The 20,119-nt window shown below is 49.6% G+C and overlaps 1 protein-coding gene across 1 annotated transcript; it reads left to right on the top strand.

Annotated features, from left to right (window-relative positions):
• Positions 1-48: 48 nt before the first annotated feature.
• Positions 49-19,096, top strand: LOC308183134 (potassium voltage-gated channel subfamily A member 3-like). Its single transcript, XM_080568764.1, is given in 3 exon segments — positions 49-451; positions 453-3,658; positions 11,067-19,096. Coding segments are annotated over 2 exon segments (1,737 nt in total). The 5' UTR covers positions 49-283; the 3' UTR covers positions 2,022-3,658; positions 11,067-19,096.
• Positions 19,097-20,119: the final 1,023 nt, after the last annotated feature.

Raw genomic sequence — 20,119 nt, 5'->3', positions numbered from 1 at the left:
GGGGCTCCCCGGGCCGGGGGGGCAGCGCGGCGGGGGGGGTCTGCGGGGCAGGGCCGGGGGTGCTCTGGCGGCTGAGCGAGGCGGTGCCGGGGCTGGGGGCGGATTTTTTGAGAGCAGCCTCGGCTGCTCAGAGCCGCGGCGGCCGCCGGAGGAGCGGGGCGGCTGCTGCTGCCTCTGCCTGGAGGAGGAGGAGGAGGAGGAGGAGGAGGAGGAGGAGGAAGAAGAGGCTCCGACCGCCGCCTCTCCCTCCCGCCCCCCCTTTCCCCTTCCGCCCCATACCTTTATGGACGAGCGCCGGAGCTTGCTGCACTCTCCGGCTGCCTCTTCCGCCGGCCGGCCGCCGAGCAGCAGCCACCACAACCTGGGCTACACCGAGCAGCCGCCGCCCGCCGCCCCCCGGCCCCACGAGGAGGAAGAGGGCGAGGAGGCGGAGGAAGGCAGCATGACCGTGGGGGGGGGGGGGCGGCGGCGGAGACCCCCTGCTGGAGGAGCCGCAGCATCCGCACCCTTTGCTGGGGGGGGACCGCTACGACCACCCTCCGCCCCCGGCCGCCGGCCCCACCGGGCACCCCGCGGGCAGCGGGGAGCACGAGTGCTGCGAGCGGGTGGTGATCAACATCTCCGGGCTGCGGTTCGAGACCCAGCTCAAGACGCTGGCGCAGTTCCCTGAGACGCTGCTGGGAGACCCCCGCAAGAGGATGCGCTACTTCGACCCCCTCCGCAACGAGTATTTTTTTGACCGCAACCGGCCCAGCTTCGACGCCATCCTCTATTACTACCAGTCAGGTGGGCGCATCCGGCGGCCCGTCAACGTCCCCATCGATATCTTCTCTGAGGAGATTCGCTTCTACCAGCTGGGGGAGGAGGCCATGGAGAAGTTCCGGGAGGATGAAGGTTTCATTCGGGAGGAGCAGCGGCCGCTCCCAGACAAGGAGTTTCAGCGCCAGGTGTGGCTGCTCTTTGAATATCCCGAGAGCTCTGGGCCAGCCCGAGGCATTGCCATCGTCTCTGTCCTGGTCATCCTTATCTCCATCGTCATCTTCTGTTTGGAGACCCTGCCTGAATTCAGGGATGACCACGACTATGAGGGAACTGGGGGCCCCTTCGGGACAGGCGGGGGCCCTCTCCCACCTGATGTCTTCACCAACTCCTCGTCCTCAGCCACTTCCATGGTGTCATCCTTCACTGACCCTTTCTTCGTGGTGGAGACTTTGTGCATCATCTGGTTCTCCTTTGAGCTGCTGGTCCGCTTCTTTGCCTGCCCCAGCAAGGCCACCTTCTCCAAGAACATCATGAACATCATTGACATTGTGGCCATTATCCCCTACTTCATCACGCTGGGCACTGAGCTGGCAGAGAGGCAAGGCAATGGCCAGCAAGCCATGTCCCTGGCCATCCTCCGAGTCATCCGTCTGGTCAGGGTCTTCCGCATCTTCAAGCTCTCCCGGCACTCCAAGGGGCTGCAGATCCTGGGGCAGACCCTCAAAGCCAGCATGAGGGAGCTGGGCTTGCTCATCTTCTTCCTCTTCATCGGCGTCATCCTCTTCTCCAGTGCTGTCTACTTCGCCGAAGCTGATGACCCCAGTTCAGGTTTCAGTAGCATCCCTGATGCCTTCTGGTGGGCGGTGGTGACCATGACCACAGTGGGCTACGGGGACATGCACCCCATCACCATTGGGGGCAAGATTGTGGGGTCTCTGTGTGCCATCGCGGGGGTGCTAACCATCGCTCTGCCCGTGCCCGTGATAGTCTCCAACTTCAACTATTTCTACCACCGGGAGACGGAAGGCGAGGAGCAAGCCCAGTACATGCATGTCGGGAGCTGCCAGCACCTCTCGTCTACCGAGGAGATGAGGAAGGCGCGCAGCAATTCCACCCTCAGCAAGTCCGAGTACATGGTGATAGAGGAGGGGGGAATCAACCACAGTGCATTCAAACAGGCTGCCTTTAAGACAGGGAACTGCACAACCACAAACAATCCCAACTGTGTGAATATCAAAAAGATCTTTACGGATGTTTAAAAACAAAACAGCAGCAAAACCTGAGGATGTGGTAAAAAATAATAAATGCAAAGTGACTGTGTACTTGGTGTTGTGTGGAACATGCACCATCGTCAGTCTGTGTATGCCCTTGTTTTTATACGTTTATTTTTTTAGATCTTTCCTTTCTAAAGATCTTAAAGGGATTTAAATTTCTCTGAAGAAAAGAGGACAGCTAACAGTTAAAGAGGTGGAAGAGGAAGACAAAACACTCTCACCGCTGAAGCAGGTGTTTGTTCTGCAACGTGTTGCAGGGCTGCTTTTGTTTTCTTGCTTTTGGGGACATCTTGCTTTGCTCCTGATTTTTCCCCCCTTCCCTACAGGCAGCGTGGAGCCGATTTCCCTTCCATCACATAAGCTCACTTGTTGGATTAGCAGCCCTGGATTGGGTGGGGAGACGAGGAAAACATGTTGCAGAGCACACTGTAAGGGGGCTGGGAGGAAACAACCATTTAATTTTGCAGAGTCTCTGTTACCACATTGTTAAATGGTGCTTAATATTGAAACATGTGGTGTGCCATTACGGGCACATCACAGATTCCCTTTTCTCCCCCACTAGATCATTTATGAAATTCTAATCTGGTCAGAGACCAAGTGCAATCAGTTCTGACTTAAATACAAAAAAACAAAACAAAACAAAACAAAAAAAATAATTTTCTATTCTTAATTCCCTTCCCCTGCAGCACAATGGCATTATTCCATCCAGCATAAAATTTGTGGCCGTGCAGTGGGTCTGTGTGCTCTGGGGGGAGGCAAAAGGCAAAATTGAATGGTTATGGTGTGCGGGGAGCGATGCCGGCGAGGACCGGGAGATGCCAGCTCTGTGATGGGCTCCTTGCTGTGGCCGTGCAGCCTCAGACCCACCAAGCTGGACAAAAAGGGATATTTCCACCTTTTTGCAATGCATTTGGGAGAGATAGAGCTGCTTATCACAAGAAGATTAGAGTGGCGAACACGCCTTCCAACGGAAGTCACTAATTTGGACTGGAGTGATGCAGTTGCCATGGCGACCCTAGTTTCCTGGGAAACCCCAAAAGGTTGTCATGGCATCCTTTCTCCCATCCCCCTTGGTCGTCGTCGTTCCTGCAAAAACCCTTCCAGATGGTTCCAGCCCTGCCATCCCGCAGGACAGAGTCTCTGCACCTCGCAGGGCACCCGTCCCTGCATCCCCATCCGGTTGCTGCACCCCCTTCTGCACCGTGTTCCCATGAACCAAACACCCACCTGTAGGCAATAAGCACACCCCAAAACTCCCCTCTTCCTCCCAGAGGAGTTCACACCTTGGCGGTGAAATCTGGGAGCCGAGCCTCGTCCTGCAGACACTAGCAGCCGCTTGGACATAGCAGCAGCGGCGCTGCACCACCAAGAAAGAACCGCGCTTGCCCCACGCCACATGAAACCCCGAGGCTCCCCCAGAGCATCCTCCAAGGGCAAGAATGGCCCCGAGCAGCCAGCGGGAAAGCTCAGCTGGGAAAGCGTGGCAGCCTTTGGAAACAAGGGGGACAAATGCAGATCTATTAAGAGCAGGATTGAAAAGTAACCCAAACCCCACCAGGGAAAGCGTGCCTCCTTCTTCATTCCGTGCACACCAGGGGCCACAGGACATCTGATGGGATCAGGTGAGCTTTGAACGGGGTAGAGGTTTTTTGCATTGTAAGGTAACATTGCTTTTGGGAACAAACCTCATGTTTTCCACTGCTTGGTTTTGTTTTCCAGCTCCCCCTGTTGCCTTCATGCATTTTTGTGCATGTCAGGTAAATGGAATACCATCCTATGGCTCCTCTGATTATATTTGCTTTCCACTTTGCTTTTTAGTGCTGCACAGTGAGTTCTAGGCAGGCAGGCGCTGAAGGAAAGCTGTGCTGCTTTTGTGAAGTGGCGTTTCTTCAATTCTGCACAAACAGGAGTTATTTGCAGAATTTTGGTGTTTCAGGCTGGTCCCTGTGGTGGAAGCAAGCTTATGGGGCTGGCAGGGCACAGGGCCAGGAGTGGCTTTGAGCACCTGGTCCCCAGCTGTGCTCTATTCCACTGGCTTTGGGGCTGAGAGCAAAGAGACTCCTTGCAGGCGGTGAAGTGCACAGGAATGCCAGCAAATTCCTCCTCCAATAAAGAACAATTTGACCCTAGCCTGTGCAAGTCATGCATTTTCCTAAGGTACGGAAAGGGGGATTTGTTCTGAGAGAGACTGGCCACATCGATATTGGAGTTTAGCTGGGACTTTAAAAACCCAGACGTTAAAAGGGTCAGGACAGTTTGTAACATATAACACTCTTCCTTAGCCCCAGTGTCCTCACCAGTTAATAAAACGTTAATAACCAAGGAAAACATCAAAGCAGCTTCTTAGCTAATGGTACGTGACAGCTTTATTGGAACTGTGGTAGTTTTCCCCAGCTGAGGATCTGCTCAAACCATCTTTATGAGGGGGATGCTCCACAGCATTGCGGGAGGTGACAGTCCTGGCATCCTTCATCCCGACAGCTTCCTAGGGAGCACTGATGAACACGAGGCTTTCTGGAATACCCCCAAGCACCTTTTCCCCAGGCTGCTGGCAGGCTGAGATGTCGTTTCTTGCTATAAGCTCTCACTTTTAGTGTTATTAAAGCCTTTCCACATGCCTGTTCCTAAAAGGAGGATTTGAATTTAAAAGCAGTGGAAGCACTCCCCCTTGGGAAAGCTCACCGAGGAGTTTTGCTTCTGCATTTTCGCTGTGGCAGCTGCACAGAAACCACGTTTGCCTGGAACTGGCAACGTACAATTTTCAGTTTCAATGCCATCTAAAATAAGCAGAAACTTTGCTGGTTGTTCGTTTGCTTTCCTGTCTAATCCCCGCCTTATTTTGTGGGGGCAGAATAGCTTAAAACAGATTTTACTGTCAGTTAGAGATGCTATATCAGGGAGATGGTAAGGAAGCCACTTCATCCGCTGTAGTTGTTAAAGCACGGAATGGCATTGCTGAAAAACATCAAAGCACTGCTGCTCCATCTTTAAGGTATGCACAGAAATTGGAGATGTAGTAGCAAGCAGAAAAACAGGGATATCCCTGCTATACTCTGCCCCATTTCTGTCTGCTCCTTCCCTCTGTGCTGTCAGTGTCTCGCTGGGTACCGTACGGTGAGAGAAACACTTCGTGCTGTTGCATGGTCTGACGCTCCTCTGAAAGCGGCTGCTGAGCGTGTCCTGGCAGGAACTGGAAGGAGTGCTGTGAGACTGCTCCCTTCACAGCCAGCTGGTTATTGGGCTTCCTGTGCTGTCTTGCCATGTGCCTCCTCTTCAGTTTTAGGACTGTTTTAACCACGACCTGGGAGCCAACAGTGAGCCCCAGTCTTCGCAGGCTGTGAAGGAACTAATTTGTCTGGACACCGAGCATGCCCAAGGCAAGACACAGGGCTTGGATGGCACAGCTCGCTGCCTTGAGTGGAGAAAAGTCATTGCCCAGGGCTCCTGGCTGACATTTAGGGTCCCTGCCTCCCCAGATGCTTTTTGGTCCTGAATGCCACCCTGGAACAGGGTCAGCATTGCCTTTGGTGCAGGGGGACACGAGGGACATGCAGCAACCCCTTGCCTGGCCCCTCTGCTTGGTACTTTGAAGTTCTTACTTTTTTCTCCTGCTTATTTACCCTTTTTTGGTGTGTTTTCAGGCCTGCATTCTTCTAAAAAGGTTCTGTTGCTCTCCAGCCCAATAGATGCTCTCCAGGTACTAGTGGAGAGAGGACAGGATCTGTCCCGCCCAGGTGTGGACACATAGGAGGTCCGGGGGATATCTCTTTGCTCCAGGAGGGCCCCGTTTCTTTCCAGACGATGGTTGCTGCTCCATTACTTGACAAAAGGGACAAAAGAAACTGTTATTTCTTTGCAATCACCAGTTTATGGGCTGTTCAGTGGAGATGAAGGGCAGACCAGCAGCTTCCCCAGCAGAAGGAAAGGAGCCATCAGGAGCTCGTCCGCTGCCAAGGGATCTCTCCTGGCAGAGCAGGGCAAGGTCTCTTGTGGCAGTTTGTGCTTGTGGATAGCATTCTGCATGAAATCTGTTTAATTGTGTAGTTTGGAGCCCTCTTTCTGCCAAGCTTTTAAAATATGCATATCTGTGTAAGAGCACATGGAGGCTCCCATCCCAGCCTGATGCAAGGCACTGCCTTCTTCCCTATTTCAGTGCTTTAACAAGTGATCTCTGGGCAGGCTGCAAACCTGAAAATGAAAACAGACATATAGGATTTAACCACGAAGCATTCTACCCTTCAATCTCGTGCACTGCGTGTACTGGGAAGGAATGTTCAGTCTGTGGTACGCACCTGCGTCCTTGTGCCAAGGCAATCAGGTGGGCGCAGGCAAAGAGGGTTTTCCTGGGCACGGATGTTCCCTGGTGCAGGGAACTGCTCCTTCATCGGGGGTGGGGGGTGGGAGGGGAGTGTTAGAATATTTTGTAGGAGTGGTGATTTAGGGCTTTCTTAGGGCACAAAGAGGACTGGTGTGGAGCTCTGATGAACAGCAGAGCCGTTGCATGGTGTGGGGCACATTTGCTCCTGGGAGAGCACTGCAGAGCAGCACCAGCAATGGCCCCACTGCGGCCAGCTCCTACGCTGTACACTCCTGATTCTGCTGTGACCAAGCCCTGGACACAATCGAGACCTTTTACTTCTGCATTTGGCTTCCTGAGCAGGAAAATGAGTAATGGCGCCTCCGTCAATGCGATATTCATCCCGCCTAACAGGACGCGTGTTTGCTGCTCTGTGCTTGGAAGGCATCAGGGCTGCTGTGCTCCTGCTGTTTGTCACTGGGAGAAAGCAAATCATATTTTTTGCTCATGAGAACCATCCGCCATATGGAAAAAGGGTGGGTGCGGGGTCCCATGCTGCTCTTTCAGATGGAGCCATGTTATCCCTGCTGCTGGCAAAACTCATCCAAAAATGCTCTGAGAAAATCCCTTGTGAACCCCCTGCTTACTTTTCCCTCCACAAACAAGGCACTGCTTTTTGCACCTCACAAGTTTCAGGAATCCATCCGTGTCTCGTTACTCACAGAGCCTGACTATTCAGTGCTGAGGATGCTCTGCGGCAGGACAGGGAAACCTTCATGCATGAATGTCCCTGCAGGGCACCATCAGTTTTCCCCTTCTTATGAAGCAGGACATGATCCAGTAAATTAAAACCTGTCTCCTATCTCGTTCAGCTTGTCACTGTGGTTGGGAGCTGCTAAAATACTTCCTGATAGCTGCTCTTCACCTGCTCATAACAGGAATAATCTTTGCCCAGACAAGCTGGCAAATGCAAAGACCCCTGGATAGGCGATGCGAACGGCAGCATGTGCTGCTGGGTTTGTTCGGTAATGATTCATTTCCTTGCGACTTGTAATTCAGATGCTTTTCTGAGTACAGCTATGCTTTGTCATGTCTGTTGCATTTGTTGCGCTTCATTTTTAGCATCTTTACACATACTGTGTGGGAAGACTTGATTCGGATGTGCGGCTCACACAACTACATCAGCCACTGGCTATCTCTGCTCTGGCTGTCAAGGAAGCAGAGTGCATTTGGCTTTATTTTGATGCTGACCAGCACCAGCTGTTCTGCTTGCTTCTTCCATAGCGGATAGATATGGAAAATCCTTTTGCGTTGTGTCATGGTTTGATCAGCTGCGGCAGCACTGAGGGCTCAGCTCCAAGGGGGAGAGCAGGGCTCCTGTAGCAGCACCTTTGTTCAGGATTTTGCTCTCATGAGCACCCAAAGGCTGTAATGGAGCACAGAAAGGATGAACGTGCACTTTGCAAAGCATTTTTGCATTTCTAAAGAGGTGTATTTGCTGTCTGGCTAGGCGGTAGAAAAAAATGAGCTTAGTACACTGCAGTGTGGCTGTTGATGCTGTGCTGTTTTGCAGCTGGTCCATGAAAAAAGGCTTCACTGTGGTGCAGACCTGGAGTATGAGCGAGGCCTGGGCTGTGTTTGCTCCTGGCCTGCTGGGTGTTTTTTTTGGGCAGGTCAAGTCCTCTGGCTTCAGTTTCCCTTACCTGTAAAATGACACTGAGTGACTTTGCTTAATGTTTGGAAATGCAGCAGTGAAATGTGACGTGGAAGGAAAAGGCAGTTTTAGAGCAAGAAGTAAGAAATCACCCAAAGACTTCATGGTTTTCAGCTTACTTGAAGGTTACAGGCTATGCAGACCCCCCAAAACTCATAAACTGAGGTGATTTCCCCCATCTGGAGCAAAGCCCAGTTTTTCACCGTGCTTCCCAGGGACACCAGCTCTGCACTATTGCTCCCCTTCCCATTTCCTTTGGTTTCTTCGCTCCACATCTTTGCACTTGCATTTCCATCCTTATGCTCCATTTCTCCCAAGATCTCTGTGCATTTGTAGTCAAAATTCTCTTCTCCCTCCTTGCTGGTCTCTGCATCCATTTCACAACTCAGTAATGATTTGGACCTTGGGCTGTCACAGCAGGACAAAAATGCGTAACCCAGGACTTTGGGTTAAACATGAACCTGTGTGCTGTAAATTCAGACTTGGTTGTTCATCGCCTGGGACTGTCTCAACGTGACCAAACCTTTCAGCAATGTCTCTCTCATTCTGGCTAAAAAATGTGCTGATCTGGGAAAGCAAAGCATACACAAGGAGAAGCGAAAAGTTATTGCAGCTTGGGTTCAGCTGCTTTGTGAAGTGTCCTGCAAATTGGCTTTATTGCTCCATTTTCTTAACCAAGATGTCATGCAGCTCCCTTACAGGAAAATATTATGATAGCACTTACCTTTATCAGCCATTCTTGGAGCTCAGTAAGAAGAGCTATCAAGTTAATGTGATTAGATCTGTTTTCCCCAAACCTGCATTAATTGTTATCAATTACATCCTGCATTTTAATTCTGTATTCAAAGCCTCAGCCATTCCAGTGTGTTATTTGGGATCAGAGAAAGACAGAAAAATCCATCCTTTTGCAGGTCACTTTGTTTATCCCTTAAAAAGTTGGCCCAACAGGAGCTATTTTCCAGTCCTGGACTTCCCCCAGGTCCAGGACTCAAGAAATACTCAATGCACGCAATCTTGCGAGCTGCTTCACCAGCTCCAACCTCTTGGAAACAAGTTATTTGGCTTCACCTTTTGAAAAACAGCTAGTTTCCGTGGCTGCTGTTTAATATCCTCTGTTTCTGTTGGAGTGGGGAGGATTTCATCACCCCTGTATGCTGGGAATACATCTGCACCCCTTCAGGAATCAGAGCACCACCATCTATTGAATGCTCCTGACTTCTCACTCCCACTACTCTTCTAGCTGAATTTGGTGAAATAACATTATTCTTAGGCTGAGGATTCGGGGTTTCTGTCTACAAGGGCAGGGATACATCCTGGAAAGACGGCGGGGTACCCAAAAGTGTTGGATTGGGCTGGGTCAAGAAAGCCGGGCTCTGCTTGCATTTGTGTCCCTTGCTCTCTGTCCCGGTTCAGCTCACTACGTGCCGAGGTGTCTGTCTCAGCACTCGGGAAGTGCCTGGTGAGACGGCTCCTGCCTCAGCAAGCTTTGCTGTGCTGTAGCCCCTGGGGCTGAGCACGTGCCTGGAGCGTGCCCTCGTGCACCGAGTACTGGGTGTGCAGAGCTCACGCTCTGCCATCCCTCTTCAGTCAGATGAAGGGCGTCTCCCAGGCTGCGGCCATTCTGGCTGAGCACTCAGAGTAAGGCTTCGTTCGGGTTGTATTTGTGTAACCCTCCAGCCATGCTGGGGGATCCCAGCGGTGTTACCACAGATCCTCAGGAAAGCAGGAGTGCCTCCCTGCTGGCAGGTGGGGGTGGGCTGTAACCCCCCCCCCGTTAAAGCCCAAACCCCAGTTCATGTTCACCACATGACTTGCCTTTCTGGCCCAGCAGGATAAGTGGGTGCTTGGGCAGCTGCCTGCCCTGAGACCCTTACAAGGAGCTCTAAGCCCTGCTGCGAGCATATTTCCCCAAATACCGTGCTGCTTTGCAAGGCATATTTGCTTCCTGTGGGAAATCCCACCTCCCTCTTTCCTCTCCCTGCTCTCATCGCCCACAGCATCCACCGAGCACGTCTGGCATGGATCCTGTCCTGCCTTGCCTATCTCCAGCCTGCCTCTCCCCTGGGGGAAAGCAGGCTCCTTTTGGGGAAGGGCTTGGTGGCTGAGCTGGGACCGCTGGGTCTGCGTTCGTTAGCACCCGGCTCTGACCCGTTAACGCAGATCCTTCCCATGGCTGTCTCATCACCAGCTGCTAACGAAGCACCCGGCTCATGTAATCTGATTTGGTGGTAGTGCTCATCTTATTAGTGCACACCACACGCTGGTTTTAATATAGTTAATGAACCTCTCTATAGGAAACTTTACTAATTCCCACTTGAAAAATCACCATGGAGGAGGTAGAATTCAGGACCCATTCGGTGTGTAATGCCTGTGAACCTGCAACACCCTCTAAAGATGGGGCTGTGTCCCATCCATGGGCGGGCAGAGCGATGCTCCCATTGCTGGGCTATGGACTGAAAGCAGAGGACAAATTTTCGGAAGATGAGAGTAATGCAAGCAGTGGAATAAAGTTTTTATGTCAGGTTGGATCTCGGAGGGCTCAGCCTGTAGTTTGGGAGCGAGATCAGCCCCTGCTCTTGCATCCCCTTTGCTGATCTCAGCAAATCTGCACCAGATTTATGAGCTCAACCAGTTGCTTAATACCATGTAAATCATATCAAGTCTTTACAAACCCAGCTTGATTAAGATAAAAAAGTGATAAGGAAAACCCACTTCAATGCTAATTATTCTGGATTGGATTTGGAACTTGTCATTAATGTGAGATAAGAGTTAATAATTGAAATATGTTTAATGAATCTTTTTCTAGCTTTAGCTCTCTTTAGACTGTGTTGCATTTAGTCCGTTAAGCAATTTTAATTAGCAAATTTTCACTTTTCATTTGTGAGGAATGAGGATATGAAGTTGTCCGAGGGGACTAATGTGCAAGATCTATTCCACTTTGCCTTGAAAAAATAACAATGTGTTGCTTGTTTTCAAAGCCAGGCTGTGCATAAAAACTGTTGTTTGATCTGCCCAACAGATAACAGAAGCTTCGAATTTAAGAGCTTCAGGACTGTGTTGAAGAACAGAACACCTCAAAGGAAATCACACACATCCCAGCCTCGACTGATGGAAGGTCCGTCCTCCTGCACCCCAACACGTTAAACATTTGCTATGTTATCTGTGTCTTCTAACCCAAGTGCATTATGTACCAGGGATCATCTTTTCAGCTGGAAGATTATTTTCAGATCATGTGCAATATGACGAAACTGAACAAAGCCAGAAAAAAGGCAGAGGGGAGGTGGAAATCATTTGGACATTATTTCATTAAAAAAAAAATAAAAAAAAATTGAAAGATTAAGTAACCAGAAAGGAAATGTTAAGCAGAGCTGCTAATAAGCAGTCCAAATATTTTGCTTGGGGTGGGAGGGAAATGGGGAAAACTCAGTTGCTCACAGTGTTCCCTTTCCAATGACACAGGCTTTTTTCAGCAGTGGGAAGTGAATAAGTTCAGTACTATTTTTCTGACTTGCCTGTATACACTCTTTATAAGTACGAATGTGCCACACCAAAGCTGTGATTTACTTTAAGTCCTCATAATGCACCAGGAAAGTCCCATCTCTACCGACATTGAGGAAAATCATGTCAGACAGTCCACGAGTTGTGCCTTGCTTTCAGAAACTCTGTGAAAAAAAGAAGGAAAGACAGTTTTCCAAGGCTGGAATAGCTGAAAAACCCAATCCTGAGTTGTCATGCCCTACTTCATTTCATGAGAGCTTGTGTACCTGTCTCTGCCCCTACACAGTACTTTGGTCCCAAGTGAATATTATAGTATTTTATTCCTAATACTATAATAAAAGGGAAATGCATCACTGCTCTGCCCACCACTGGTTTATTTTGCACACTGGTGTTTTTTCGCTCTGCTGGCTTCCCCTGTGGCTGTCCACTGTGAAGCTGTCAAAACTGGACGGTTCATAACCTCGGTGCATTTCCTAGGACAGTATGGGTAAGCATCAGCCTGGTTCAAAAGGATAAATGGTCTGCAGAGACACAATGCAAGCAGCAAAGGGGTAGATGCTCTCTCTCTTGCTTCTGGCTCTCGCTTCATCCACCTCCCCAGCTCCATCTGCACGCTGCTGCCACCCCAGCTTTGAGGCGAAAACATGCCCAGTGCATGCTCCGTTGCAGAAGCAAGGCAATACTTGCAGGATGTTGGATTTCTGTGTGAAACTAATGGTGGTGGGATTGAGCTGGGCACAAGAACCTCTGCACCTGCACTACAATACCTCTCCAGGGATGATAAAGAGATTCTTGTAGCTGCTGCAAAAGCAAGTCACTCATCAGGGCTGGCCCAGGTGAAAAGAACTGGCTCATTCTGAAGCAGAAGATACACAAGGGGAGGCAATGGGAGCCCAAATGGGAGCATGTGTGAAGTAGACTCTTGAGTCCATGCTTGCTTCGTGTTCATGCCCAGAGGCAGCTTCAAGGTTCCTGCTCCGTCATGGAGGGTGACAGCAAAACCTGGCTTTCCTGGGCTGCATCCGCCAACGTGCTGGGAGCTGAGCTGTTCACCCACATTTCAAACAAGACCCTGGGCATGGACGGGAAATATCCACGGGAGATGTGTGGGATGCTCTGAGTCACAGCCCAAGTGAGGATGCTTTTAAAAATAAACATCTACCTGGAAGAAAGGCTCTGAAGGAGGAAAGCTCAGGGGAACACCCATGGCAAAGCAACCGTCTGTCTGCACCACGTCTTCTTGCAGCAGAGCTTTGAAGACAAACGAAGCCCAAGTGGGCTTCTGAGCTGTCCTCTGGGACTGGGAAGGCTCTGGACTTGTCTGTCCTTCAGCAGCAGACGTCGTCCTCATTTCTGGCTAAGCCCTGCATGCAAACTTCAACCAAAATTAGAATTGAGAAATTCCCTCCACTGCGGGGAGTTGATGTGGTTCTCAAAGGGACGTGTTGACTTTGGTGAGGTCATGTTTATTCATTAATTTAAAAACAAAACAAAACAATAGCAACAACAAACCACAGCTCATTTTTGGGCTTTAATTCCTCCTCCTGTCATGGCCCCTGCACCCATGGTGGTGGTGGAGCCACAGAAGCAATGCTCTGGGTTCCCAAAACAAAAGTCACTGAAGCTCTGCACAGGTGCAGGACAGGGAAAATGGGCTGGGATGGTGAGCAAAGAAAAAAAGTGAAAAAACAGCAGTGTTAGTCAAAGCTACATCGGTCACCTTCCGGAACTAAGAGCCAGAGTTCATCTGGCCCTTAGTGGGACAGGGTTTCTTGGGTTTGGTTGCATTTATTTCCAGTGTGGTAGGAACCCTGTAGCTGTGGATGCATTGGGAAGCGCCGGTGTGGGTGCGGTGCTGCTGGTACCAGGCTCCACGGTGGCTTCAGCAGCAATGGGGGCAGAGGGAGGTGGGCCGAGGGCCGAGGTTGCTGCCAGAAGCCCAGGAGCAGGTCCCTGAGCCCACGAGATGAGCTGGGGGTGCCAGGGAACTGTGGCAGCGTAGCTCTCTGAGGTGCGAAATCCGTCTGGCAGAAAAGCTCAAATTAAAGCTAATTGGAGCAGTGGCTCTCATTAGCCTCACCGTTGGCCATGTCCTGCCTGAAGGCCAGCCCAAGGGGGCTGGGAGAGGCAGCCCCTCCGCCCCATACATTGCTCTGCCAGCAAATCCCTGAGGATCTGGTGATAACCACAGCATGGCTGCTCTGAGGATGGGCTCGCAGGGATTGTCACCTCATGGCTAACTGTAATTTAACTCGGCACAGATAAAAACCCAATTTCCCAGGTATCCCGGGCATCCATCCTCGTGCCCTGTAAAGGGGAACTGTGTCCTCTCCCCAGGCTGGTCTGTGCTGCAGTTCCCCTGTACCAAAATTAATGCTTGGACCACAAACATGTGTCCAGTGTCTGGGGGATGAGCCCGCTTCCTTCACTGTGAGCCCCAAACAACCTAGCAGTGCTCTCTTCCCCACTGCAGAGGACGGAGCTGCCAGCAGGCTCGGGGGAGATGGGCCTGGACTCTATGGGATGATGTCACATCCCAAACTGCTAAATAGCTGCAAAAAAAATTTGTTTGTGGTTTCCTCTGCAGCAGAAGGCTTTTGCAGCCTGCTCCTGAGGCTGCAAACGAGATTGAACAAAAACTTTGGCAAATCTGAAAATATCTTGAGGTGCAAGCACCTTTCTGCCATGCTGGTGGGTTTGGGCTGCAAATAGCCCCAAGTGCTCATGGCAGGTTAGATCCAGCATCCCTCAGCAGGTTGTCTGTGTCACCTGCGGGGCACCAGCACCAGGCGAGGTCAAACACTGGCAGGAGGAAAGTTGATTTTCTGGACTGCATCACAGCCCCGGCTCTTGGGAAGTCCTTGTCCCAAAGGTGTTAAATTTAGTTTCTTTTGGAACATGAAATAGTAGCCCTTAAAAGGGGGGATAGAATGTATCAGTACAAAAGTTATTTTTATTTTTCACTGGTGTTACAGAGAGTTTTTTTACGGCATATTTGTGTGCGTGTAATACCTTGTCCAGTTTCAATAGCCACTGTGTTAAAGCGTCTCCCTGTTACGGTTTGAAATGTGTGCTTTGAAGAACAAAGCGACGGAAGAGCAGAGCCCCTTGACGGGTCAGGTTTGAGCCAGAGCTCCTAAAGCAGAGATGCCCCACGGGTTCTGGCCACTCTGCTTCTTCCATGCAGCCCCAACCCTGCCCAACGGACATCTCAAAGTGATGGAAATTTGCCAAATTTCAGCCTGTTCTTGATATTGTACATAGTGGCTCTGGCAACGAAACCACCGTTTGGTAAACGTGTGCTCCATGCTGTTGGATTTCTTTTGCTTGGTTGCTGAACCAGCTAGTTGTTAATGTGCTTTATCAAAATAACTGGGAGTTTTATAGTCTTCAACTGTTGGTCCAGTATATTATCTGTGTTGCCACGACTCTGAATATAGTCTTGTGTGTTTTAAAGATAACCATCATGTCAGGAGAGCCATGTTGAAATGCCATTTGGGGGGAGGGGGGGCGGGAGAGAGAGGTCTGACTTTGGCAAGGGAAGACAAAAAATATATATATATCCAGTCAATTAAAAAAATATATAAAAAAGAGTGATTTAATGATGGCTGACAGCAAGAAAAAATCCAAAAAAATAGCGTGTATTTATTCCCATAATCATCCTACTGCAGGCTGCTCATCTTTATTCATAGCCCTTCAAAGCTATGTTCAGATGATGAGAACTCATGCATTGTATGTGCTCTTGAGACACTGAACACCTATACATTCCTCCTGCTGTCTGCAGCAAATGCTGCCCACCATCCCTTCTCCCTTTTGATTTTAGGCTGTTATTAAAGTGAACAAGAGCTTTGCTGTGGGGCCCAACCTGGAAGATTTGCAAGGAAGGCCACTAGGATGCTCTAAGCAGCACTGGGAGGGCACTGGAGGGCTCTACCAAACTCCCAAGGGGACAGGGTGGTACTCAAGGCTGTAGGGTTGCATAAAGCCACTAGGATGATGTTCATGCACACGAGCCAAGGGATGTTGTAAGAAACAGGCAAAATTAGAAAGCAAAAGATTTCACAAGGTGTCTCAACTGCTACAAGGGTGCTCATGAACGCTCAGGGACACAGTGCATAGAATGGGGCTCAGCAGCATGGCTGGAGAGGGCTTTCAGAAATGATGCACGCAGTGCTGTCAGGTTGCTCTGCTTGCTCCCCAAGATTTGGGGAAAAAGTCAGGATTCCTGCAGTACTTGCCTGGCCTCCAGCCTCTCTCCACAGGTGCTGGTGAGAACCCCCAAAAATCAAGCCTTTGTGTGCAGATGGCTGTAATTACACACATGGATGTTCTCTGAAACAGATGTTCAAGTGCTGCTACCACTACTGAAATCTTTTAAAATTAAGGAATTCATGGGATGGTTTTTCCCTCCCCAAAAGCTCTGGGAGACAGTGTGCTCCCCACTCTATTGCTTTTCTTTCTGTTACACAGACTCCTCTAGAAGGTTATCCCTTGAGCTGAGATTAAAGCCACATAGTGGCCCCTTTAAATTGCAAAGCGCTGTAATCCTGATGTTTTTGTCTGCCAGCCTCTGATACAGGTAAATTGCCTTTCTTTTTCACACTTTTCTGCCCTCTCCAAGATGACATCATCAGTGCATCTTCAAAAGAAACGGCCTGAGATGCTGCTGTCCCCATCAGTTGTTTTCCATACCCCTTTTCTCTGACAACTCTGAAGCCAGGCCACTGACACTGTTTCAGATGGATCCTGCAATTTCTGAGGGCGATTTTGGAGAAGAACACCGTACCCAGCATCAGGAAAGTCATTGAAATATCTGGACGTGCATATTGAATTATATTAAGAGAAGTAGCAGTGCCAGGAAATTGCGACCAGTGCTCGAAATGGGGTGGTTTTAGAGCAAAATGTTGTTTGCTGCCATGCCCCTCTTGCTGCCATTAGTGTACGGGGAGGGGGACTTGGCCATTCAAGTTATTCAGGACTTGCAGTGCCAGTAAAGCAGTGCCTAAAAACTTAATCTGTGTGCACCTAAGATGACGTGTTAGGAAGAAAGTTACCTTTATTGTTGAGGGTGGAGTATTCCCATGGCTGAATTTAGCACCTTTCAAGGAGGTCCCAAAAACATTGCAGGAGAGGGCTGCTGCAGCCTGACTCCAACACAGGAGGAGGTCCTCATTTATTAATTTCCCATCATTTACTATTCCATTTATTTTCATGGTTTCTTCCTGGGACTGAGATGGCTGGATATAATTCTGACTTTGCTTTCCCTTGTCTGTGCACGTCACTGGGCTGTGCGTGATTTGGGTGGTACTGAAAGGTCTCCGTGACTGTTTCAGCAGGAACACATGTGGATATATTTGAACAGTGAAATATTGCCTTGTGAAATTCAGTGCATCAGACTGAAAAACCAAGCAGCCTTCTCTGCAAGGAGGCTAAATCCTGAGTAATCAGGTGCCACAGAAACAATGCAATTTTTGACTGGAGACGTAAAGTGCAGTCTTGTTGCTCTGATTTCTTTTTTATTTTGGTTTGGCCAGTGAGCTGTGTTTCACTTGTTTCAACTTGTTCTGTTGACACTGGTCTGATGCTAAAACAAGCCAATGCATCCCATTGTCCTGGTGACCTCCACTGCGCCATGGGTCTTGTGTTCAGTTACCAGTAAACACGAGTGATTTTTTTTGGTTGCGTGATTTTTTTACCTGATGTTGAATTTATTTTTTTAATGTTTTTCATTAGAACTTAAAACTGTTATTTCATACACAAAGTTCAATAAAATAGCTAAAACATACCTTGGAGCATGGGGTCGGTGTTCTGCATGTGTAACAAGGGGGTTTGAAAATTAGATGGAGCAGAGGGGAGACATTCAGGTTACAAAGAGTGGGGCAAAGATGAGGTTTGAGATACATTCCCTGGACAAACTCACGACTCATTTTTCATGATGAAATAATCTGAAATTTACTGTGGTTCTCAGGAATAAAATTCACTGTGCTGGAGAAACAAAATCTTGGAGTAAAATCTGAATATTTCCAGCATCCTCACTAGCCTTCTGAAGAGTGGTGGTCTCTTTTTAGAATGAAGTCACTCCAGGCAAAGACTTGAAATTTTGATTTTAAATGTCACACAAAGAGATGTCACTGGGGATGTTTTGGCAAAGCCAATGCAAGTGGAGGCACTGAACCACTCATCCTAATCGCAGACAGGGATCTCAACAAATGAGGCTTGAAGCTCATATGAAAACATTGACCTTGGCTTTCTACCACATCTTTGGGCTGCACCCAAAAGCAAGTTTGGCCACGCAATGTAAGAGCTTTTTTAGGTTACCAGTTGTCTTAAAAATATCGAAGAGTGAGAGGGGAATGGAAAAATAAATTATGATTTTACAAGCTGCATTTAATCTGCAGCAGCTGGAAGCAGTCTCACTTCCACACTTGGGCAATCTGCAAGCAATTAGAGACTGGTGGGAAGCGGGCTTCCTGGAACAGTGAAGACCTGGAGACTTTTCGGGTTCCTTTTGCTTTTAAATCACCTGCCTCTGGTATTCACAGATTCAATTTAAAAAACAAGAGGGCACTTTCCTGCTTTGGGGTAAACAGCTGGATGCCATAAAGCAAGTAGAGCCATGGCACAGCTGAAACCCTGGCTGAGATTTAGGATGGGTGAAGTGAGCCAGGAAAGTGTGGGAAAGGCTGGGTCTGGTTCAGGACCCAAATCGCCAGAGGGGTCCCCTACATCAATTATCAGAGATGGTGCCAGCACGAGTTGAATTGCAGATGCAAACTCTGCTGTGTTGCATCCCACAACCCAAGGGCCCCTGCAAGGAGGATTTTATTTTACTTCACTGCTGAGCTGGGAATGCGAGGGCTCCTGCAGTCTCTCAGGCTTTTATCCCAAGTGCTGGGTGTTTTTGCAAATCCCATTCTTGACACTGAAACCCTGGCAGACCCTGTACAAGGCTCCAAACTGACAGTCAGGGCTGGGAGCAGAGCAGCAGGATTGGACCAGGGGAACTCAGCAATGAAGGAGAACTTTGAAGTCTTGAGTTTTACAAATCATTGCCTGACCCTGCTGGCCTCCCTGTCTGCATGGAGCGGCACAGGGCTCTCCAGTGGGGTCTGAGCTCTGCCCTCGCCTTGCCTGATAGCTTTGGCTTCTGCAGTTGTGCAGGATCCTTGAAAAGCAGTGTTCAGCTTTTTTGGTTTTGTGTGGTTTTGCCTTTCTTCGCTCTCTTGGTTTGCTGTCAGCACCAGGGCTGCTGGTGAGCTGGGTGGTGGTGGTGGTGGTGAGCCAAGCTGATGAGCAAAATCACTTTGTACCAACTTCAGGGCAACTGTTCCCAAATTGTCTCCCAGTGGCTGTTCTGTGTGGGACCAAAACCAGTTCCCAGCCAGAGCCAGCAGCAGCAGGAGATTTAAAGCCAGGAGGAAGCAGCCTCTGTTTGGGGATGCTCAGAGACAGGCCGTGGGTTTAGCAGCCCTTGGTACATCTCCTCCTGCCCTCCTCCTTGATTTGTTCCTTTCTGTGTCAGCTCCCCTGAGGGCTGTGGTGCTTCTGGCTGCCGGATTCAGTCATTGTGTGGTTAACCGGCGTGGTGCTTAAGCAAGCGTGAAAAACAGGATGTCTTAAAGTATGAGATGTGAAAGGTGGCATGAATACCATCAGCCCAAACATCCCTGGAGAAAGGACAGGACCCATGTCTGGCACGTGCCACCTGGGTTTACATGAAAAGCAGCACAAGGCACTTGCCACAGCACCTCTGATGTGCAGAGGGTGATGTGTCCATACCCAAGACATCACAGGACCCAGGGGTGAACCTTGAATTGAGGTACATGCCCAGACATCAGGGGTTATGCAGAATTTCCAGTCCACACCACTACCTGGGCTGACGGACTGCATGGAGAAGACCTTGCACCTGAGCTGCAGAGGGTCTGGAAATGGTCGGTGCTGACAGCCAGGTCATCCCCCAGGTTGGATTTTCTTTACCAGCGTGGCCTTTGCAGGAGCCAGGAGGAACACACAGGCCATGGAATGGGGCATGGTGTGACAACAGGATGGATGTCCCTGCTTCCTCTGCGGAGGTTATGAAGGGCAGAAGGTAAATGCCACTGTGGCAGTAACACCCCAAGGCAAGCTTGGTGTTCAGGCCTGGGACCTGAAGGTCTGGCAGCTGAACCCTGGCTGCCTCCAGCAGCTTTGCACACTGAAGCTGTGTAGGAAACAACTTCATATGCCGCCTTTACATTTGCTTCTCTGTGTCTTTTACTTTTTCTGTTATCATTTCTGTAATCATTCACGACGGTTCAGGATTTTAGTGACCTGTGTCATATCCCTTTCCTTCTCTCTGTTTCCCAGCTGGATCATCCAGCTCTCCCAGATGTGACTTTTCCAGGATGCTGGAGTCTTCTTCAGGACACTTCCTCTCTCGCCAAACCATACCTTCCTAAGGACACCTCAGATTTGATACATCACTTCCTATCTTTTAAACAGATGTTAATATCCAAAAAGATTTTCCTTTCTATTCCGACTGGTGAAGCATGGTTTCTTCCTGCAAGGCCTCACTGGCCATCCTTCTTCTGTCAG

This window comes from Anser brachyrhynchus (genome assembly GCF_964034855.1).
Source record: "Anser brachyrhynchus genome assembly, chromosome: 27".
Classification (NCBI taxonomy): domain Eukaryota; kingdom Metazoa; phylum Chordata; class Aves; order Anseriformes; family Anatidae; genus Anser; species Anser brachyrhynchus.
Note: the sequence above shows the minus strand (reverse complement) of the source record. Positions and strands in the feature narration are given on the sequence as shown.